The sequence below is a fragment of the Heloderma suspectum genome, chromosome 1, assembly GCF_057233095.1.
Source record: "Heloderma suspectum isolate Gila_16-S chromosome 1, 16-S_ref, whole genome shotgun sequence".
In the NCBI taxonomy this organism is placed as follows: Eukaryota; Metazoa; Chordata; class Lepidosauria; order Squamata; family Helodermatidae; genus Heloderma; species Heloderma suspectum.
This window is the reverse complement of record NC_139458.1, coordinates 37483762-37508145: the sequence shown is the minus strand read 5'-3', so window position 1 is coordinate 37508145 and position 24384 is coordinate 37483762. Positions and strand designations below refer to the sequence as shown.

The window sequence follows — 24384 nt, the reverse complement described above, 5'->3', positions numbered from 1 at the left end:
GTGGGTTAGGATCAAGCTGTAATCCCAGATCTGAACAGATGCAACACTGTAGGGAGTTGCTTATGCCACTATAACTTTAGAAACATCCAGTGTGAGACAACCAGAGCAAGTCTACCTCTCCCAGTGATCCAGTCTAGCATAAAATGTATCATGCTGAACTTGCACTCACCTAATTTATCTCTAATGCCCATTAATATCACTGCGATTTACTTCTGAGTAAATGTGCTTAGGATTGCAGCCACGGGTGTGCTTTTTATGAGACTGTGATATCATTTCTTGATTTTCTTTTCTGCTGAACCATAAAGGCCTTGCTCATTGGGCTTACATCTCTCCTCATTCTCCTAATTACTGCCTAGGTGGGAATACTTGACTAATAAAGAGTTTTATGGTGATTGTAGAGCATTTGTAAAAATAAAAAGAATATAAGACGGAGCGGGAGAGAGAAAAACTGGAATCTGGCTTTCTCTTCCAGCATTTGAATATGATTAGGCCAAGAGTCTGAAGCTTTTATATTAATAAGTTTCCTAGTGCTAGGAAAAGAACTATTTGGATATATCCAAGCTTCAGTAAGACAGAACAAAGAGAGGTCACTTGCCTACAAGAATTTAATCTCCATTGAAATGTCACAGTGTCATCCTGCAGAGCTTTTCTAAGTGGTATGGGTCTGTCTGCAGTTTGGTCCTCAAGGGGAGTAGAAGGAACTCTTAGATTTCCACTATAACCAGTTTGCAAAGCATTTTTCAGTGATAAAATTGCTCTTCTCCACTCCAGTTTAAACTCTACTGTCCTTTAGGACAGGGGTAGGCAACTTGTGACCCTCCAGATGGGAATTCTGTAGTCCAACACATCTGGAGGGCTACAGGTTGCCTGGGTTCAGGCAACACAGTAAACTGCAGTTAATCTCAAACAGTGGCAAAAGTTTCTGGTCTCTTCCTTGTGGGATGCACTGGAGAGGAGGGAGCAGCACACAAACCCAAGGCTTGCTGCAGCAAATTCTCATAACACTAAACTATGGTTTAGTGTTATCTCTTTTGAGTCAAAATGGATTGTTGTGTTACAAAATGACAAACAGTGAACTGTACACTTTGAACTATCAGTCTTTTGCCTCCTCTTATGCAATATAGGAATTTTAAAAGCAACATAATTGCATTGAGAAACAACAACGTGCCCTTGGCGTATTGTGATCCATCAAGTTAAGCAAGTGTTACAAAGTTCCTCTTTTCAATAAAGCATATCCTATTTGTGCCGACTGCAGTGTTTTCCAAGACTAGATCAGGGTGGCTGGGCAGACAGTCAAAGCTAGGAAGTTCTGTGGTTTGTTTTGTGCTGTCAGGGTTATTTAATAGCACTTCCACTGCTCATTGGGGTCTGTGACAGTTATACATGTTTTGTTGAAGGTTAGCTGTTCCATGGGTATCTTTCCTCTGTTTTTGGTATAGATTAGGAGCCATAGAAAGAACCCCAAGGAATAGGATGTGTCGCCTTCATCCAGTTTACAGTTTTCTGTGAATCTTAAATGACTTTCTCCATTTCAAAGTCAGTCAAAGCCTTCAAGAATGCTGAGTTCCTAGTTTTATCTGTAGCCAACTTTCCGAATGCCTTTTCATTGTGGAGTGATCTATACTGCAGGTAGATATGTGGAAGCCAGCCAAGTCAAGGTCAGAAGGTCAGAAGGCTGCTAAGGAGCATTCCTTAATCCTTTTGTTTGGGAAGGCTTTCTTTTATTCTCTCCCCCCACCCCCGCCTGATGCTGTGATTTTGCTGTCTTTTCTATTGTTGCTTTTTGATTGATGTATTTTATTTAACAACAACAACATAACATAACAAGAAAGAACATTCTTCATTTTTAAAGATTGTAACCAGATCTTTTTCTCATAAGAAGTAAGCGGATGTTTTTGATATCCATGCTCAACTGGACAAAGCATAATGTGCAAAGATTAATTTAAAAGTCTTTGATATGAGTATGCCACGAAGATATTTCTTCGAATGCTGGATGACTGAGCTGTTTTTGTCATGAAATCTTCCTTTCATCCTGTGATGAATGATGATGAAATAGTAGTAGGATTGTTATCACCAGTGGATGGACTTCCAGGTCTGATGGAAACACAGGGCAGTATCCAACCAGGTTGCTCTGTTCCTGCTGATTGTGTTGCAGCAGTGGGAGTGACGGCTTATGCAACAGGGAATTAGTGGTTCTAGAAGTAACCCTGGAAACAAACAGAAACACTCATTTCCAGATCGGGTCATGTGGCTGGAGCTCCCTTCCGGTAACAAGCACTTTTGGTCATTTGGGGTTGCTTTTACAACCACTAAGTCTCTGTTGCACTAGTGATTGATCCCACTGGCACATGGGTACAATATGATACGCCCCACAGTGACCCGTGAGTGCTTCAAAGTAGTGTGTGTGCGCGCGTGTGCACGTGTTAAGAACACTCAAAGGAATTACTTTGGGGATGGGGAGGAATATAGGTTCTTCTCACAGAATAACAACCCTGCGATTATAAACCCTGAATCTCAGTTGTATAATTTATGCCTTAAATATAGACATGAGATGATAGAAACAAGAATATGTAACTCGTTCTTTCTTATCAGCTTGCCACAGCTGGCTAAAGGCTTCTCCTCTAAGAATGTGCAACCTTTTATACTAACCATTGTTTTAGCTCTGAGCATCCTCAAACATCTGGTTCATCTATTTCATGCATTAAACAGTTGGTCTTCTTTTTCTCCACCATTCTGACTATTGTTTCTTTTTAGAGTCCTAGTCTCCAGAGTTGTGTTTTTTTTATTACAAGACTGTAATAAGTCTTGTAACAATAATTAATAATGTATCTATTCTTTATCAACCAGAAACTCTGTTTTAAATGTTTCTGTATGTTTGCTTTATGAAATACATACATCTTGATCCTTTAGCCAATGCATATTTACTCATAGGTCCCATTGGGTTGGATCCAGAGGTTTTATTCTGACTGCAGGAGCATCCCCAAATGGAGTTCCCCTCAGAACCCTCCCACAGTGGATTTTCACAGATTCCCCCTCCCACTCTCTCTGCAGCCCCAGGGCAACCTTCCCCACCCTCAGGAGGGCTACAGGACTACAGATGGAGGGGGAGCGGTGGAAAACTGCTTCATCCCCTGTTCAGCCAATAGGAAAGCTCTGAAAGACCAAAAGTCTCCCACTGATGGAAGAAGATCTTCTATCTGTGGGAGGCTTTTGCTGGATCCAAACTGCCGAGTTTAATGGAACTTATTCCCAAGAAGCAGACATTATCATGTCATATTTCCAAAACTTAAATCTGGTTTTGGAGCCAGCTGGAGGAGGGAAATGCATTAAAAATGGCCGAAAGAGTTTTCAGGGGAGAATTGGTGGATGGGAAAAGTGGTATGCACCCTTCTCCCATCTTTCGGTTCTTCCCTGCAAGTTGGCATACCCATGCTTCCCTAGTAATATCTAGCATACCTTTGGATTGCAGCATTAATCTTTTTGTGGGTTATTTTCACATTTCGTTTCCCTTTTCCTACTTTAATGGCATCTTTGCATTTAAAAAATATATATATTCTGAGCTCGTTTTCAAAATTCTGTCTGATCAGAGGAAAATGTGATCAAATTCTGACCAAGCAAGCTACCCTTAAGAGAGGGTGAAAAATAAATCACTGCATTCAAAGGCATTGGAGTGAAACTAACTAGAAGCACCAGCACAGTTGAAAACTGCAGTATATGCATTTTGATGATACTTGTATTATCTCATTAAATGAAAATCTCTGAAGACCAGAAGCAGAACAAAATGGAATAAAAAGAAGAGAATAAAGGGGACACATACCATACTGTTGAGGTCTGTGTTCTTGACAGAGCAAGCCCAGCCTACCATGAAATTATATGGTCAGCATCAGGGCGCAAATTCCAGGTCAACGGGGTGGACTGGTAGGGACCAAGACAAGCTGATACACCTCATATGTTTATGATGTGCTGCAACTATGTCCCAGATCCCTTCAGTTAAGGATAAATGTAAATGTTTAGTAACCATCTAAAAGAATCCTTATGAGATTATACCCTTTCAGAGTTCAGGAAGGGAACTGCATGTTTTAATGCCTATGGTTTTTGTTATGTTTTTTAACTTCCCCCTCATAGAAAATTAGCATGAAATAAGTGCTAGTTCTCTTACATGGAAGAGTTTGGGGTTTTTTTTTTAATCAGGGGGTATATTAAAAAATACAGTTCTCCACCTGCAGTACTCCTCAGGGCCAGTGTTGCATTTTTAGGCACCAGCCCTTGATAGGGACAAAACATAGTTCAAATTCTTAGGCATAGGCCTTAGTTGTTTAGGAATCTGGGCAACAAGGCACCTTGGATTTTTTTCAGCCTCCATATCCATGTCAAAACTGCAAAAAGGGAGAATAAAATAGCAGCCAGCTTAAAAAAAAACACTTAAGAGTGATGCGAACTACATAGCAGTAAAGCCATACCATGGGGCAATTGGCCTGGTAGGTCAAAAGCCCTGAGAGGCAGGAAAGTATTTGGTGGAAGACCAGTAGTGAGGGGGCTAGGTTGGGCTCTCTACACACAGCTTTCCAGAATCTCAGCAAAGACACTGAGAGTATCCATATTTTGAACATGTTTCTTATTAAACGCTTCAGTCAGACAAATGACATACATTTTTACCCACTTACAATGCAATCCTAAATGCATGTCTTACTAAGAAGTAAGTCCCATGGACTTACTTCCAGATCAGTGTGTCTAGGATGGCACCCTTATTTATTTTTCTATGTGTTGCTTTGCTTTGTACTTTTAAAACTGTAGATGTTAATGAAAAGAAGCAGCTGCAGTCTTATCACAGAACTTTGCCATGTGTGGATTTTTTTTCTCCCCCACCAGGATTTATTGGAAGCAGAAGGCAATGTGCAGCTACCCCCAAGTGAACAGAAGTGTGCGCTGGGTTCTATGTCAACTCCAGAGAGGCAGAGCACAGTTCTTCCAAGTACTGAAAAACCTGCCAGGAAAGCTGTTCAGAAGGCTTCCGACATCTCTGTCTCAGGCTCAAGCGTCAGTATCTCAAGTCTGCACAGATTGCATTCCAAAATTTGCTGCAGCTCTTCTTCTGATGGCATTGCAAACAAACACAAGGCCCAGAATCCTGATTCCAAAGTATGCAGTGGGGATCTCCTTGACAAGCACTCTGAACACTTTACCAATGGCCAGCAACCGTTCACTCCACGCACTTTAAAATCAGATGCAAAATCCTTCCTCTCACAGTACAGATATTATATGCCAGCAAAACGGAAAATAAGGGATATTCCTAAACAGCAGGCGGAAGTAGAAACACAGACTGACGTAAGCAGGTAAAGAAACTTCTTGAACAGGCCATGTTCAGTCATACCATGAACTTCCTTATGGCACACACTGCATCAAACTTGTCTCATGGCTGAGCTCAGCTGGGGAAACCTATACATGGTGGGGCACGGGGGAGTTGACCTGCATGTGCCCCTACCCCCATGATTTTATATTTCTACCCATTGTACCATGTGCGCATCTATTCGCATGTTTGATGGATGCCCAACATCCTTCTGCTTTGGTTTTTCAAAGTAAAATGATCTTGGGAATGCTTCTAGAAAGGATACTAGGGATCAGGCCTACTCCAATACACAAATACAAGTGTACACAGCTTATATATAATATATCATGTAATACTCAAAAGTAGAGAAATAATGCTCCAAGGCACTGAATATGGAAACGTATACACCACGTTGAGATAATAACATTGAAGAAAATATAACAATGAATGGCACTGTATAAAGGATAAGACACTACTGCCAATGTAATTGATACAAATAGGCTGAACATTTCCAAGGCAAAAGAGGAACACTTGCATATAGAAAAACATGAATGTAGAAACTACATGTAATAGTGCACTATTATGGTGTTCAAAAATGTCACATAATCCAGTGACTACGAACACAGTGTAAACAAGATCCTCATAAACATGAAGCAGCTACCGGTATCCAGTACTCACCCTGTTTCTTAGCAATTCTTCTTCAGTTGCTACTTGATGGTGTCCCATTTCAAATTGCCTCTTCTGAGTATTGTTGTTGTTGTTCAGTCGTTAAGTCATGTCCGACTCTTCGTGACCCCATGGACCATAGCACGCCAGGCCTTCCTGTCCTCCGCACTCTCGCAGAGTGTGCTCAAGTTCATATTCATTTCATCGGTGATGATATCTAGCCATTTCATCCTCTGACGTCCCCTTCTCCTTTTGCCTTCAATCTTTCCCAGCATCAGGGTCTTTTCCAGGGAGTTTTCTCTTCGCATTAGGTGGCCAAAATATTGGAGCTTCAGCTTCAGGATTTGTCCTTCCAATGAGCACTCAGGGTTGATTTCCTTTAGGATGGACTGATTTGACCTCCTTGCAGTCCAGGGGACTCGTAAGAGTCTTCTCCAGAACCACAGTTCGAAAGCATCAATTCTTTGGCGCTCAGCCTTCCTTATAGTCCAGCTCTCACAGCCATACATTACTACTGGGAAAACCATAGCTTTGATTATACAAACCTTTGTCGGCAAGGTGATGTCTCTGCTTCTTACTATGCTGTCTAGGTTTGCCATAGCTTTCCTCCCAAGGAGCGAGCGTCTTTTAATTCCATGGCTACAGTCACCATCTGTGGTGATCTTGGAGCCCAAGAAAATAAAATCTGTCACTGCCTCCATTTCTACCCCTTCTATGTGCCAGGAAGTGATGGGGCCAAATGCCATGATCTTAGTTTTTTTAACGTTGAGTTTCAAACCAGCTTTTGCACTCTCCACTTTCACCCTCCACAAGAGGCTCTTTAGATCCTCTTTGCTTTCTGCCATTGGGGTGGTATCATCTGCGTATCTGAGGTTGTTGATAATTCTCCCGGCAATCTTAATTCCAACCTGTGATTCATCCAACCCGGTGTTTCTCATGATGTACTCTGCATATAAATTAAATAAGCAGGGCGACAATATACAGCCTTGTCGTACTCCTTTCCCAATTTTGAACCAATTGGTTGTTCCATGTCCGGTTCTTACTGTTGCTTCTTGACCCTCATACAGGTTTCTCAGGAGACAGGCAAGGTGGTCTGGTACTCCCATCTCTTTCAGAATTTGCCACAGTTCGTTGTGATCCACACAGTCAAAGGCTTTAGCATAGTCACTGAAGCAGAAATAGACGTTTTTCTGGAATTCTCTTGCTTTCACCATGATCCAGCGAATGTTGGCGATTGGATCTCTAATTCCTCTGCCTCTTTGAAACCCAGCTTGTACTTCTGGTAGTTCTCGGTTCACATGTTGCTGAAGCCTAGCTTGTAGGATTTTGAGCATCACCTTGCTGGCATGTGAAATGAGCGCAATTGTGTGGTAGTTTGAACACTCTCTGGCATTGCCCTTCTTTGGAAATGGAATGTAAACTGACCTTTTCCAGTCAGAGGGTGTCCGGCTCAAGTTCAGTGACCGCACTATCATGGCTATCAGGGACATTAAGATCTTTCCTATATAGTTCTTCTGTGTATTCTTTCCACCTCTTCTTCATCTCATCTGCTTCTGTTAGGTCCCTGCCTTCTTTGTCCTTTATCATGCCCGTCTTTGCACAAAACGTTCCCTCAAGATCTCCGATTTTCTTGAAAAGATCTCTAGTCTTTCCCATTCTATTGTTTTCCTCGATTTCTTTGCATTGTTCGTTTAAGAAGGCCTTCTTGTCTCTCCTTGCTGTTCTCTGGAACTCTGCATTCAGTTGGATATATCTTCCCCTTTCTCCCTTGCTTTTCTCTTCCTTTCTTTCCTCAGCTACTTGTAAAGCCTCCTCAGACAGCCACTTTGCTTCCTTGCATTTCTTTTTCTTTGGGATGGATTAAGTTGCTGCCTCCTGAACAATGTTACGGACCTCTGTCCATAGTTCCTCAGGCACTCTGTCTATCAGGTCTAATCCCTGAAATCTATTCCTCACCTCCACTGTATATTCATACGGGATATGATTGAGGTCATACCTGAATGGTTTAGTGATTTTCACTACATTCTTCAATTTAAGCAGAAATTTTGCAACAAGAAGCTCATGATCTGAGCCACAGTCAGCTCCAGGTCTTGTTTTAACTGACTGTATAGAGCTTCTCCATCTTTGGCTGCAAAGGACATAATCAATCTGATTTCGATATTGACCATCTGGTGATGTCCTTGTGTAGAGTCGCCTCTTGTGCTTTTGGAAAAGAGTGTTTGCTGTGATCAGCGTGTTCTCTTGGCAAAACTCTATTAGCCTTTGTCCTGCTTCATTTTGTACACCAAGGCCATGCCTGCCTGTTATCCTGGTGATTTCATGACTTCCTAATTTAGGATTCCAATCTCCTATGATGAAGAGGACATCTTTTTTTGGTGTTAGTTCTAGAAGGTGTTGTAGGTCTTCATAGAACCGATCAACCTCAGCTTCTTCGGCCTCAGTGGTTGGGGCATAGACTTGAATTACTGTGATGTTGAATGGTTTGCCTTGGATTTGTACTGAGATCATTCTATTGTTTTTGAGATTGTACCCCCGTACTGCTTTTCCCACCCTTTTGTTGACTATGAGTGCTGCTCCATTTCTTCTCAGGGATTCTTGCCCACAGTAGTAGATATGATGGTCACCTGAATTAAATTCGCCCATGCCTGTCCATTTTAGTTCGCTGATTTCCAAGATGTCGATGTTCAATCTTGCCATCTCATGTTTGACCCCCTCCAGCTTACCTTGATTCATTGATCTTACATTCCAGGTTGCTAACGACTGAACAACAACAACAACAGCATCGGACTTTCTTTTCACCACCAGACACATCTACAGCTGAGTGTCCTTTCGGCTTTGGCCCAGCCACTTCACCCTTTCTGGCGCTACTTGGAAATTCCCTCTGCTCTTCCCCAGTAGTATGTTGGACACCTTCTGACCTGAGGGGCTCATCTTCCGGCGTCATCTCTTTTAGCCTTGTGATACATTCCATGTGGTTTTCTTGGCAAGAATACTGGAGTGGGTTGCCATTTCCTTCTCCAGTGGACCATATTTTGTCAGAATTCTCTGCCATGACCTGTCCATCTTGGGTGGCCCTGCACGGCATAGCTTATGGCTTCACTGAGTTACGCAAGCCCCTTCGCCACAACAAGGCAATGATCCATGAAGGGGTCTTCTGAGTATACTATCCCTTAAATGTTCTTCATTTCAAAGAGCTATTCATATGTACTAGCCTCTACTCAGATGAAAAGCAGGTGGTCCATTGTTAGAGCTATTTTCTTTCTTTTAGTTGCTACTCCAATATACACCTTGTACAGATGGGAGCATGTGCACAATATTTCTGTGGAACAGCATGGGTGGTGGTGATGGGGGCTGCAGGCGAAAGGGGGAATTAGGAAAAATCACCACACCACCCCCTTCCTCCAGTGGCAGCAGAACTCTGAGTTAAAGTCTAGATTCAACCCATTGTTGTTATTTTCTTATGACAGTTACAGACCCAGTTCACACAATCAAGAAACCCATGGTTTGTTAGCCATGGGTTGTATGTAAGCGTGCGTGAGGAAGCAAGCATGCTGGTTCTTGCCTGTTTCTGCTTTCAGTTAATAACCCAGGAACACCTGTTGCTTAACCACTAAAAAACCCAGAGTTTCCAGGTTCTCATGTCACAAAACAATCCTAATTGAAAGCAGAAGTGGTGTGTGGGCAGAAGGCAGTGCACTTACTCACTCCTGCATGCCCCTGCCAGTTCCTGGGTTAAACAACCCAGGAATTGGCCATGACATGTAAACTGGGTCATAGTGTTCATTTGTGGTGCTCTACAAAGTTTATCTGTTTACTTGGCAGGAAATTGAGAATGATGACCTCTCTTCCAGAGTTGAAAGAAGTGAATGCTTTCTGATAGAGATGTTGCCACATGTAATTCTTGTCATATAAATGGATCAGTTGGGTAAATTGGAGATATTCCAGCTTGCCCAAAGCCACCTTGTGAGTTCATAGCTAAACAAGAATTTGAAGCAAAGTCTCTGAAGATTCAAGCCTAACATCCTAGCTTCAGAAATGCCCTGGCTCTTACATTGGCATGCAAATCTAGTGTTATTTCACTGAAACCAATACAGTTCCATTGGATTTGCACACATATAAACAACGACACAATTTGGCAGTAAGTCCTGAAGCCCTTTCTTAGATTTGACATAATAGATTTGGCATATATTGTGTGGGTGTTTCTTGTGCTGTCAAATGCTATGTATATTGCTGGTGTTGTGTGAAATCATTCATTCACTCACCAAACACACATTCTCCATGTATTTTGATCCATTATTCACTTCCATTGAAATTGAAGGAAGACGCAGCAGCAATGTTGGAAGGAATTGAGCTTTCATTAGGAAATACTTGCTGACATAAGATAAACACCTTTTGCCCCAACACACACATCTTCTCCAAATCTAGTATTGTTGACTCCTGCCATTCTGAAAGATTGTTGAATGCTATCAGCACGATTAATATCAGTTGGTCAGACTGTCCTCCATAGGACTAGAATTACATAGTGGGTAAAGAACCCCAGCAAATCCACTGCATTTAATGTCATGCAAGAAGATTATTGTGGGACAGATACTGCCAGTCCCTTTTAAAACGTTTAGGCCCTATATGAATACTTCTAACTCTGGAGGTGCCCTAGCTATGCAATAGCAGCTGTTAATATTCCCCTGGACTCCACATCTATATTGCAACTGTGTGCTATGCTCAAATATAATGGTACCTAAGCAGTTGGATTAGCGCTCGTTTGGGCTTATCATCCACCAGTGACTATGAGTGAGTTTTTCCTTCATCATGCAAGGAAGGGGCTTAGCTGGGGATTGTCACCAGCATCTAAAAGCATTAATGTTTACATTGATTTTTCTGGAAGTCGGATGGTAATATTCTCTGGTGTGTTGGTGCAAGAAATGTTGTTTTGGACAGTTAACTGTGCAAGATCTGTCTAATATATCACATTCAACTTTGTAGTTTTCAAGTTGAGTCTGAAGGATCTGAAAAACGGGATTTGGCTGACTTTCAGAAGATCATAAAAGAGGTAATTCAAGTGTTTAATTGTATTTCAATCAACATGCCATTTATAGCAACCCTGGGATACATCTTTAGTCTCTGCTACTTTAGCCCAGTGCCTACTGTTTATTACGAAGTTTTATGTATGAGTAACTCCTGATTTTGGCAGAGTGCCCCCAGGAGTGCAGCCCTTATTTGTTTTACAAATTTTTATTATTAGATTGATTTCCTACACTCCTGCCAAAGGACGACTGCAAGGCAAGTCACATACTATGCTCCATTAAAATATAAAAATCTTATACAAGTAGGGATGTCAGAGAAATCCGTAATGAAATCAAATTAGTTTGGGTTTCTATGAATCCAGTTGGCGGATTCCGCAATAGACCGTCTTTTCCTGAGTTGCATGGATTCTGCGGACTTGTGGACATTTTTTTAACCTTTCAGAATTTTATGCAAATTTAGTCGTACAAAAATCCGTAAGATAAAAAAACACCAGTTGAAAATGTGCATTTGCCCCATAGCCTAAGCCATGAAAATACACATCTCGGGGAGATATATGCATTTTCAAAAGTGTGAATTTGTGTAAATGCGAATTTGTGCAAATTCAGGGAATTGGAAAACATCCGATTTCGTCAGTGAGCGAACAATGGAACAAAAGGCACCTGATGATCCACCAAACACAGATGGAACAGATTTTACAAAATCTGTCCATCCCTAAATATAAGCAACTTTTAAAAACCCATAGTGCAGGGGTGGGCAACCCTTTTGTTCCCAAAGTACTGCATGCGGCAGTTGGCTAAGGGCCATGGATCCAGCAGTGGGTAAGGCTGGGCTGTTGGCAGGCTGTGGAGAACATAATTTTTTTAGGAAGGGTGGTGCATAGAGATGATCCTACCCACAGGCTGTCCTCTCCATCATACTCCCTCCAAACTGCCGAGCCATTTTGGCCAGCTGGGGAGATTGTGATTTACAGAGGGAACATGGCACATGGCAAAGATAATTCCCCAGTCCATCCCATCACAGTCACAGTTGCATCCCCCGCCCTCCATACAGTTGAGCAACAGGTTTGTGGGGGGATGGAATTAGTCAGGGGTTGGGGCACTGATGGCAGGACACACTGAAGACCTCTGAGGGGCGCATGGAGGCTATAGGTTGCCCACATGAGCCTTAGAAGAAAGCAGTTCCACTTGCACAAGTTGGGATGCCCAGTTTTTGCCAACCCCCACTACCTACTGTTCCATAGGGTGTTTCAGCCCAGGAGCAGCTGGGGGGGGGGCACGCTTAAGTACATGTGGAGGATCAATGAAAATCAGGTGTCCCAACTTGTGTGAGTGGAAGAGCTGTCCACTAATGCAAAGCCCCCATTTGATACAGCCCATTTTTACTAACCGCATATCTGGAATAGTTCTCACAGTATATTTTTAGTATCTAGATATGGTGTACATACCTAAACCATAAAGTGTGGGGATTGGCAATCACATGTTTGAAAGAGACGCACACTACCGTGAGAAGCATTTACATGCACATGTACCAGGGAGTCAGTAGGTAGTCAGGATGTGGCTCCCTGCTTTGTGTACACATCTTTAAAAATACACTTTTCTTACCAGAGCACAGTTCCTCCCCCATCAGCTTCCCTTTCTCCTACTTTCATGATGTTTTTCCTGTGTTGTAGGTGGAAGACACAGTGTCTGCCAATGCAGATAAGTCTAATGAAGTGAAGGCTGTTTCTCAGTTCTCCTCACCAAGGTACATGAAACTCAGGAGGAATATTTATATATTTTGTTCTCTCTCTTACCTTGCTTACCGATTGTGAAATCCAGGGGATGTCTTTTAGGAGATTTAAGGCTGTTACATGCTGTCTAAGCAGAAATTTATTTATGTTTTCCTTCAAACTAAATTCCAGTAGAAAAACAAGTAAAGTGAAAAGGAAGGGTTTTCCTGCCATATAGCAATAGTATTTCTCTCTCTAATAGTAAATGGTGAGAATGTGATAAATAAAATGGTTATTAGGAATAACTTTGGATCATGTGGTGCACCAGCAATTATGGTTTGATTGTTTACTAAAGATGGAAACAGAATTATAAGCACCCTCACCAACCAACAATTCCCAGGATTATTTGGTGCGGGAGGACCAATAACAGACTGTAGCTCTTTGCATATGTGTATCTCCATGCATATACTAAAGATGTGGAGGGGGGAAGGGGACCATGCCTGCTGGCTCCACCTCTGATGTCCATGTATTCAACTCGACATTTGAGAAGGGGAGTCTGCATACCTACCTTCTTTTAGCAAGTGTCCCTTTTGCATGGGGTGTGTGCCTGAGTGTGCACTTTCAGACATGCAACCTTGACACTTGATGAGATCTTTTAACATTGAACACTGAGCATCCCAAAGCTGAAGGGGTTATTGAGATTTGGAGATTGGAGACACGATTGGTTAACCCAGGAGAAATCTATTGAGAGGAATTAAAACATACATTTAAATGATCAGACTGAGGCAATAGGCATTTTATAGGGTTAAGTTTCATTCATTCAGACTACCCATTTCAAGCAGTGGTTTGGTGAAATTGACCAGCAGGTTGGGATGTGGGGAGGAGTCCTGGAAATGGGGAGAAAGAGGAGGGAGATGGATGTGGGGACTGCAGGGGAGGGGAAGGAGGCTGGTGGCTCCAGTAGTGAGCAAAGAGTCTGGCTGGGTTCTCCAGGAAAGTGTGGGTAATGAAGGAAGGGAAGGGGGTCTGGCAGGCTGATGGACTTCCTGGGAAGGAGTTGGTAAGGGGTTTGTTACCTCTGTAGATCTGCACAAGTTTCTGGGGTGCGATGAAGATGGAGGCAGTGGGGTTCCTCTGCAGCAAGCAAGAGAGAGAAAGAGGGAGGGAGAGGTGGGATTCCACACAATTCCTCCTGTGTGAGAGGGGGTGGCTTCTTTGGGTTAAAGAGTCCTAAATATTGGGCCGTCCAGGTGCTGCTTGTATGCCCAAAATTTGAGTTTAATTATTAAAACTCAAACAATCCTGTCTCTGCTGACTCATCAAAACTAAGATACATGTTAAACTGCCAATCTTTCCTTCCTCCCAGCTTAAATAAGCAGGTTAAAAATAGTAACTGATGAGTAGATTTACCTGGTGACTCCCTGGGCTGACATTTTGGAGCCTCAGTATAAATTGAAAATAGGATCAAAGAAGGGTCAAGGGATTAAATTGGGAAAATAATGGTCATGCCAGAGGGGATGCGAGTGATGGCTTTGTATCACATACCCCATTTTGCTTTGAGAGTCAGGCCTGGCTTTCAGAATGGCACACTTCTGCTGTGCTTTCCCAAGCAGGAATGAAACCTTCCTTTCCATGTCAAAAACAGCAGATTATAACAGCTCCGTTTACACATGGAAGCAAAGATGAGTATAGCCCTGTATGAAACCACTATAAGTTAGTCGTATAGAACTTCCCTCTGCATCTGATGTCTGCAGTTTTTCCCCCCCTTATGGCTCAGGGTGACTTCTCCGTATTCTGTGCAGTCCCCAACGATGAGAAGAATCCAGGCTGAGTAAGTAACATTTTTATTTCAAGGTTACAGAAATTCAGAAAATTCAAAATTATTTTTAAAACAGAAACGTTGACTGACGGTGCTGTCAAATTACACTGTGCTCTGATCCCTTTAAACAAGGGATGGGTGACACGTGCCCTGTGGAAGGGAAGGAAATCCTTCCACATGGAGGGGAGGAAATGTGCCCACTCTTGCAGCACATGGAGAGAAACACCCATGGCTGTTTTTGCAGCCTCCTTTCCCCCTCTGGCACTGCTGAATTTGCCACCACAACGGCCAAACATGCAACAACCTGCTATTGCATTTTAAATATCTGCACCACTTCTAGGTTTTACTCTGGTTGTATTTTTATTCTGTAGTTTTAATCCATTATATGTTACACTGTATTTTCTGTTGTATTTTTGTGGTTTTATTTTTGTGAACCGCCCAGAGAGCTTTGGCTATTGAGCGATATAAAAATTAAATACATACATACATACATACATACATACAATTTTGCAAGGAAGCAAAATGTGCAGAGAGTGTGCGCCTTGTTTGCAAGCAGAATTGCGCTCCCAGAAACTTCCCAGGAGTGTGATTCTGCTTGTAAACCAGGTGTGCACTCCCCATATGCCTTATTTCTGTGCAAGACCACTGTGACCCAGTAGCAATTTTGGTGGGATAGGTTGTGGCTCCCGGTGGGTTCTGGAGGGCAATGCAGAAGTTGCCCACCCCTGCTTTAAACCCATCACAAAACATTTGTATGATGTAAGCCTCTTGTTACCAGGCAGTTCCCTTATTCCTGGTGCTGCTTCTGGTTTATTCTCTTCTCCCCTACTTCTTTGATACCTTTCTGATGCACATAGCAACATGAGAGATTCTAACATAATCAGATCAGAGACACAGGAGACTGCAAACCTTCACTTCCTTATCTGGTTGATTGGTTTAAACAGGGTTTGCTACTGCTCTATTTTACCCCAAACTCCCTATATTTTTATCTTATTATCTCCCTTTCCTTTGGGGCACAAAATTGCATCACTCTCCGTGAGACAAAAATTCCCATAAGATGCCATGCAAGGCAAAGGGTTGCCTGTATATGTGCTGTAAGAACAGAAGAAGAGCTGTGCTGGATCAGCCCAAAGGCCTAACTAGTCCAGCTTTCTGTTCCCACAGTAGCCAACGAGATGTCCATGGGACATGCACAAATAGTACATGAGTGCAATATTCGGGGAGGGGGGGCTGGTGACTCCAGTTCTGGGGGCAGTGGGCTGTGATTCAATGCAGAGTTTTAGTTACTACTAGCCAAAACTCTAATAGTGCTATCCAAGGTGCTGAAAGGTGCTGAGCCCTATCCCCAAAATGAGTTCAGCACCTTGGATAGTGTTGGAATTTTGGTTGGTGGTGACTAATACCCTGACTGGAATCACAGCACCTCTGGAACTGAAGTCACTAGCCACCACTGGGTAGAAGCATTCATTCAGCACTGCATGATGAAACTTCATTGCCTGTAAAGTGCCACCATAGGATCACATATGAGCTGGGATGTAAATTGTGCAATTATCTAGCCCCGACCCCCCCCACTACCATTATTTTGGCCAAGATAAGGAAATGGTGTTAAGAGGTCTAACCTAGGTCAGCTTTACCACTGATTCATGGGAGGTGGTTGTTTGCTTTCTTTTTTTGCCCTTCAAACCCATTCTGTATCTAGGAAAATTATTCCCAATCCCACCTGAGCTGCAGGAGGCAAGATTTGAAAGGCATTCTAGAATACTTTGAAGATACTATAGGAATGCAATGAATTCCTGCAGTATTAAAAGCACTAATAGCATGTCTGAACAGAATGCCAAGTAGCTGGAAGCTTTCCAAATCTAAGAGATTAATATTGGATGCAAAGGATTATGTGCCAGATCCATTCAAGGTGCTTGTGATGCGCAATACGCTTGTGATGCGCAATACCCTTTGCTCAAGCAACTCCTTTAGAGACATCCTTGTTTTTCTAGAAGGGAATTTAGCAACAACGTTAACAGATTTGCATGCTAGTGGCTGATTACTTCTGTTAAGTGTTTGTGTCTATACTGCATTAGTTTGCATCTCCTTGCTACTGTTTAGACATCTGAGCAATTAAATTATTTTTCTGTTACTTGAAATGTTTTGTCTTATTTCACTGAACACATTATTTAAAAAAAAAAAAAAGAATGGGGGGTTGAAATAATGTTTAGCCTGCTAACAATAAAATAAGAAGAAAAGATAATTTAAGAGAAAAGATCACGATTTTAAGCCTTAAGACCCCAGTTCAGATACATGCAAAATGTGCACACAACCAGAGACTAGGTGGGGTTGCACACTGCTGTCAATATTGCAATGGAAACGGTGCCCAATGCACATTGCATAGTCTGAATGCCAATCGCAGTGCAGGCACACATTCACATTCCACTCTGTGCATTGTTCCCAGCCCAATCAGATGTGCACATGGAAGCCCCTTCCCTGCTCATATCTTCCATACTGGATTGGGGCTGCTGCAGATGCTGCTTAGAGTGAGTGGGTGAAAGCAGCAGAGGCTCTCTCCTGGCCATGAACATGGGGCTACGCAAGCACGTCGGCCACACTCCAGCAGCCGCTACTGGCAGAGGTGACAAAAGCTTGCAGGAAGGAGCCTTGCAAATAAGTCCCCCAAAGTTACCAGCCCACCTGTTAGTCATTTATGGCATAAAAAGTGGAAGCGGGGGCGGGGTGGGGGACCTGTAAAGCTTCCGTGCCAGTTTGTCTGGAATCAATCCTGGTCACACAGGTTGACCTGTGGCTGTTACAAGCCTGAGTAACGTGTGAACTGTCCCCTTAGTTACATAAATCACTTCCATGGCTCTGAAGCATTGCAGGATGTGCTGCCTTCTACAGATGAGGCAACACTGTTGAGGTCATCTACCCATCTAAATCAGGCAGAGCACACTGAGCACCACAGTAAAACAGATCTTCTCAAGAAACATGTAGCACAGTTAAGCCCAGTTGTGGGTTCCTCTGTTAGGAGGAAGTTAAAAATGAGCACTGTCACCTTATAGAAATGTTAGGCTGCAATTCTATATACATTTACCTGGGAGTGAGTGATCTTATCTCAGAGCAGACTGCTAGTTGATCTATCATATATGTTGTAGTTGATTAATCTTTTACATTTGCATATGTGACTAAAAGAATGGTTCTGGAGCAAAAAAACATACTTTGTTTTTAGATGTTGCTTATGTGTGTAATAGCTGGTATTATCTTGGAAAAGGGGTTCCCCCTTGTGTATGAGAGAAAGGGGAATGCCTCTTTGAAGATGATGCTTGCCATCTGCAGTTTTTATAAGTACCTGACCTTTTTTTAAATTGCTGCCTAATTAATCAGGGCTTTGCTTTAGTCAATCAAAAGTTTAACAAATCAATTAATCAAATTAATTAGTTAAGCACTGCAGCCCTTTTAAAAACAAACAAACAAGAGAAATAAAGAAACCTCAGATCTTAACAGGGGAGCCCAGTAGGCTCTCAGTTTAAAATTTAGGCTGATACGCAATATCCCACCGGTGGAAAAATGTTCACAGAAGCAAGTTTCCTCACACTCTTTTCCCAAGAGCCTCCCCAAAGGCTACACACGGGGTCAGGGGACTCTCCAGAATGGAATAGGCTGTGCTACAGGGGACTGAGGGGATCCCCAAATATCAGGTAGAGGAACCTACTGCGGGTGGAGCTCCTGCTCACGATGTCTCCACCTGAATTTCAGTAATTCCCCACCCCATTTAGGAGGGTCCCCCACATCTGTATAGCATTTGCTGGGAGCTCTGTGGGCTTCCAGAGTAAGAGTGGGCAGGAGATCAGGTTTCATGAACTCTCTCCCACCAGCACTATATTGGCTATCACCCTTAGTACTTTTGATACATTTATATAGCTGCTTCTTAAAATGGGCATCCTTTGCTTCTCATGATTTAACAGCTTTCATCTGATCCCAGCCTGGATGTATTAATGGTCAGCTCTATATCCATCCAATCTATTGCTTGATAAATGATTTATTTGGAGACTGAAAGTAGATGTTTTTGTTCTCTGCGCAGGGAAGAAGAACTTTTGTATTTAAATTTCATCCAGGATATAACAGATGAGATTCTCAAACTCGGTTTGTTTTCCAACAGGTTGGCTATATTTGAAGTTGTTTTGTTTAAATTCTTGCAATGACGGGATACATAATGTTATAAGCAGGTAGATACTGAAGTGAAAAGACCAGGGGTAGGTTTCTAAGAAACAACAAGAAGGGATCAGAAACAGCCATATGGAAAAGCATCCAGCACAACAGCAAAACACTTCCATAGATCAGTCTTTATCCTCACTGCATTTTGATACATGATCTTCTTCAAGGCTGCTTGACTTAGCTGCAGCTACGAAGCATTTTTGAGCAGTTCTTGCTATATTTTAGCATCAATTATAAATATTCAGAGGAGAAAAAATACAAATGTACACCATGTGTTAAAATGAGTTAAAAATCAAGAAGAATTTGCGTGGTGTTTTCTTTAGTGGCTGGTTTTGTATAGCCATTGTGCTGCCAATTGTAGAAGAAGAAAGACTTGAGCTCTAGTTACGAAATGAGTTTAGCACTGCCACTTGATTTTCCTTCCTTTCTCCCTCCTCTTTCGCTTCTTCCCCAGAATGGCCAAATTAACAGCTAGAGCAGGGGTGGGCAACACCCCCACACACATACCTTCTTTCCAGCTCCCACCAGCCCTGGTGAAATTCAGTGGCAGAAATTCGATGGCACAGCAACAGGGAGAAAAAAGCTTTTTTTGAAAGGAAAATCAGCAATTTGCCACCAGACTTCGGTGGCAACAAAAATAGTCTATTTTAAAGCAAAATAGCCCCCTTTATTATTATTACTACTACTACTACTACTATTACTATTATTACTATTCCGCCTTTTCCCCAATACTGGGACTCAAAGCGGCTTTACAACATTAAAAACTTGTACAATTAAAACATACAAATAGAAATAAACAAAAGTTAAAAATATAATTAAATCATCAATAATATTAAAATTGTATAAAATAGTAGAATTTAAAAAACAATATAAGCAATAGTATTGTTATTATAGGGCCGCGGTGGCTTAGTGGTTAAGACACTGAACTGCAGACTGGAAGGTCGACAGGTCAGCAGTTCGAGCCCCGAGTGCTGCGTGACGGTGTGAGCTCCCGTCTTCAGTCCCAGCTTCTGCCAACCTAGCAGTTAGAAAGCAAGAAATTGCAAGTAGATAAATAGGTACCGCCTCGGCGGGAAAGGTAACAGCGTTCCGTGCACCTCGGTGTTCAGTCATGCCGGCCACATGACCACGGAAGTGTCTTCGGACAGCGCTGGCTCTTCGGCTTAGAAACAGGGATGAGCACCGCACCCTAGAGTCGGACACGACTGGTTGGGGACACCTTTACCTTTACCTTTTTTTATTGTTATTATATTTTTGGTGCTGTTGCTTGTTGCACTACTAAAATTCAGCAGCAGACCTCCAATTTTCCACTTAAAAGGGGTTGAGCTAGAGGTTAAAACACCGTGTAAGCAGCATGTCTCAACAATAGGGAGAGGGAGGAGCTACTGTGAATTTCTAAAGGGTGCCCACAATCCCAGCAAATATTATGGGAGGTTGGATGAGACCTGATTCCAGTTTACTGTTAAGGGTGCCCAAGAAGCCATGGCTAAATCGAATCCCTATTCAGAGTACCATAATACACCACATCAGTCATCTTGCCCAGCCCTATAACAGAGAAATGGTGATTGAGCAAATGCCCCATACGCCTGTAGATTTCTGGAAAGCATCATTCTAAATTGTCTGGGACTAAGCTACCTGAAGGATCACCAGTACTCATATGAACTTTCCTGATTGTTAAGATCTTCTATGGGGGAAGGGGACTGATCTTGGTTTCCCCTCCTTTGGAGGCAAGATGAGTAGCTAAAAGTGAGAAGACCTTCTTTATGATTGTGCCCTATTGTGGAACTTCCTCTACAGAATAATTTGCCAGGTCCCAAAACTACTAGTGTTTACACACCTGTTTAAAACTTCGCCTTTTTCCTAGGCATTCAGTGGCATTTTGCATTAGTAATGTCATTATTAACTTTTACTTATGGCTGTTTTGTTTAATTGATGTTTTATTTTCTAAGCCAAATTACAATATTTTAAGTGAAATACTAATAAAAGATTCTCTTTCATATTTTTCAGAAAATGCATGTATGTTTTAGAGTTTAGACAATGTTACCATTTTAACAGTTTCCTTCTGAAAAATTACTTTTCTGAGTAAAACCTTCCAAATCATTTTCATTTTTTAAGGGCGTTGGAAAAGTTGTTTGAGCGTCACATAGAACAAAATAAGAACCACCTTAATGAGGTATGTACTATGTGTGTAAAGACAGTCCTAGGAAAAATGTCCTAGAGATAAGAAAATGAATTCAAAGAGAATTTCCAAAGTGTTCAATTATGAAGACAGTCATTGACATAAGTACTGGTCTCCGTCAGTCTATTTCTAAATAATAGATACATTGGCCACATTCACACATAACCATAAGCCATGAGTTTTTGTTTATTAGGTTGCAATCCTATGGGGATAGGCGGCTGCCTCCGAACGCAGAGGCAACTGCCTATCCAATGCAGGGCAGGAGAAGCACGGAGGGGATCATTCCCTCCACACTTCTGCCCTGCATTTGCAGCTAGACAGCCGATTTCGGCTGTGTAGCCGTGGGAAGGTGGAGCGGGTGAGGAGGCTGCCGGATGACAGGATGGGTCATACCAGCATTCCTACCTTCCCCACCCCAGAACACCCCACTTTGGCCGCTCCGCACTCCTCCTCCGAGCACGGAGCGCGGGGCTGTTCCACACTGCCTGCGAGGCAGCGCAGAAGGGGGGAAAGGTCGATTCCCAGAAAACCAGATATCCTATGGCTGTCTAGCCGCTGACTAGCAGCCATAGGATTACCCCCTTCAACAATGTGGATGAGCATTGTGCTTGTGCGCACAGCCCAGTTACTCCTCACTTTGCTCCTCCTTTCATTTGAGCTGCTAATGTAGCCAGGCAGGGATAACGTATCGTGACATTCAAACTTGGGATTATGGTTTGTTGCACCCACACAAGCCAGGTTTTGTATGTCAACAAGTACCCTGGTATAAAACTGTCTTACAATCCTGGCATGTTTCAGCATAAGAAATAATAATCCCAGTTTCTGGGCTGCATGAAGGATTAATAAGACAGGATTCCTGGTTTATTGCTATGTATGAACATAGCCACTCCCTTTCTTCCTCCTCCTTCCCTCCGTCCCTCTCTCTCTCTTGCTGTCTCTCTCACACACACTCAGTCACATTGTCTCTCTCACACACACCTCTACCTCTGTCCCTTGCTTCATACATACATGCAATATAATATCATATACCTCTTAAGAATTCTTAAGAGCTAGTCATTATTAGATACATCATAAGAGGAAATAAGTAGTTATTACCTGGCCATTCAAGTTGATTTCTGCAACCAGCCTCTGGTTAGCTTCAAAACCATCCTTTCTCAAGTAGTGTGGTTTTTATAAGTACTGTTTTCTAAATTTATTTCTAAAAACTCTGGTATTTATTTCCTCATTTAAATCTTAGACCAAAATGCGCCACCTGCTGGAGATTCTGAAAGTAGACCTGGGCTGCATCAAGGAGGAAAACTTTGCTGGAGGGACTGACATGTATGGTCTACTGCAGAATGAGCCAGCTGAGCACCTCCAACTTCCCAGTAAAACTCAAAAACAAAACAAACTGGCAAAAAGTGAGGAGTTTTTAAAAGCAATGGAGTTAATAGCAAATGAGCCAGCTGCATGCAGTGATAAATTCCAGGAGGAAGAGGCCCAGGATGAAATTTCCAAAGATATCAGTGAACCAACAAGTGTTGAGCTGGACCCTACCTCCTTCTTGGTGACTGATGAAATCCTGGATACCTCATGCAAGTCACAACCAACATGTAGTTCAGCCACATACGATGCTGACTTTGAAACGAGCGAGTCTTTGAGGGAAGTTGATGAACTCAAAGAAAGCTTTGTGAACTCCCTTCCCATCTCCACTGACAACACACCATACTGAACAACTAGCAGTGAAGCATCAAGAGAGACAGCGCACCTAGCCAGTGGTGCAGAGATCTGAACTTTGCGGATTTAATAAAATGCTAACAAATCATCCTTTTTTTTTTTACATTTTCTGCCTGGAATGCACTTGCAGCCTCTTTTGAAAAGGGTCCAAGTATTACTAATTGGGCTTTAAAGAACTGAGCACTAACACACACTGTAGTGGGCAAGAGACACGTTTGTGGCATCTAACGTAACGCAATGTCATTAACTGCTGAAAACGCGATGTAGAGCTTATATATATATATATGTATGTATGTATGTATGTATATGAATATTAAAGGCAGGTGTGGTATTTATAAGATTTATTTATAATAAATGGATACAACATTTGTAATAGTAAAATAGAGTCTTTGAATTAACATGCCTGCACCTTTTAGGCCCTTTGCAATAAGGCGTACACCCCTATCCAGGGATTTCTTACAACTAATAGCCTCCAATTGACACGCACAGCTTTCTAAACCTGCCACATTTCTTTTAGTGGAGAAGGCTGCCGCTGTGCTCTGTCAAAACAGCTGTGTGATGCTGTGGGCTTTAAAAGCATGGATCAGCTAATGGGAAGGACTGGTTCCGCCTCCTACCAACAGGTGATCGGTGTCATGACAGTGCTGACGCTATGTGTGGTGGGTCTGATCCTTGCAAGCAGCAGCAGGACAGCCCACAAGTTTGGTGAGAGGAGGGATGGTGGCCACCAGTTGGCAGACATTGGAAAATGTTTTATTTATTTAAAGCATTTTTTTACCCTGCTCTTCAGCCAGAATGGCTCCCAGATTAGTTTATATAATAAACATTACATTAGTTTACGTAGTAACATAAAAGACTGTAAGCCTGTGGGCAGAGACTATCCAAAGAGCACGACACAAAAAGAAAAGGGGATGAGGAGGGAAGAGGAAAACAAGCAAATAATAGGCACCAATTTTAAACGTTAACTTTCTTGTAATGACCAGCTTGAATAGCAGCATTTCAAGAGGAGGAGTCAATGGAGCTGGTCCCTCAGCAGAGCCTGGTTCCCTTCTCCACTCTGCTGCAGCTAGATGGCATGTCTGCTGTTAGATAATGACCGGTGGGAGTTCGCCTTGGCACTACCACCAGAAAGCCTTTCCACTGTGCTTGCATTTCAGCCCTGCTGAAAAATTTCCAAGCTGTGTCCGATTGCCCTATTTCATAACCTCCAAACGGAAGGGGAGATTTCAATAAATAGATGTAAATGAAATTGATTCATTATAATGTGATATTTGTGTCTGTTTCACATCAAGCCTTAGCTGGGCTTGACAGATGCCGTCTTCGTGAGAATGTAGTCCTAGTGAAAGAAATCTTCCTTTTTCCTCTGCTGGGCAGATGAGCGCAACTGTGTCCCCAGAAGAATTTTGGTACTCTGAATTTACAGAGGGAACATAGTGCCCACTTTATGATGACTAATAATAACCTGTTATGTAACCCAAAATAATATCCGCCATTAGCGAGCTGCTCAACCAGTCTTTCAGTCTTTTCCAGTTGCTTTGTTCATTAAGCACGGATACCTTAAATCCTGAAAAAATGTGGCACTGTAAATAATACCAGGTTGCTATGTCTAGGAGAGCAGATGTTTGGTTTAAATTTGACTGTCTGCCACTCATTCAAATAATTTTGGCGCTGTATTTAGTCAGAAATGAACTGGTGGGGTGGGTTTGAGTTTTTAGCACAGCTAAGGGCCAAACTAGATGAGAAGGGTG

At 42.4% G+C, this 24384-nt stretch overlaps 1 protein-coding gene across 2 annotated transcripts in view; it reads left to right on the top strand.

Annotated features, from left to right (window-relative positions):
* The window catches only part of SPATA7 (spermatogenesis associated 7), a 90278-nt gene extending 67246 nt beyond the window's left edge, over positions 1 to 23032 (top strand). For both annotated transcript variants that reach the window (XM_084841192.1, XM_084841184.1), the window contains 7 exons: positions 4870 to 5333; positions 10973 to 11039; positions 12684 to 12757; positions 14500 to 14553; positions 18608 to 18685; positions 20857 to 20914; positions 22158 to 23032. In XM_084841192.1, coding sequence (XP_084697318.1) covers positions 4870 to 5333; positions 10973 to 11039; positions 12684 to 12757; positions 14500 to 14553; positions 18608 to 18685; positions 20857 to 20914; positions 22158 to 22631 — 1269 coding nt within the window. In that variant the 3' untranslated portion in view covers positions 22632 to 23032. The remainder of the gene's footprint in view (positions 1 to 4869; positions 5334 to 10972; positions 11040 to 12683; positions 12758 to 14499; positions 14554 to 18607; positions 18686 to 20856; positions 20915 to 22157) is intronic.
* The last annotated feature ends 1352 nt before the right edge of the window (positions 23033 to 24384 follow it).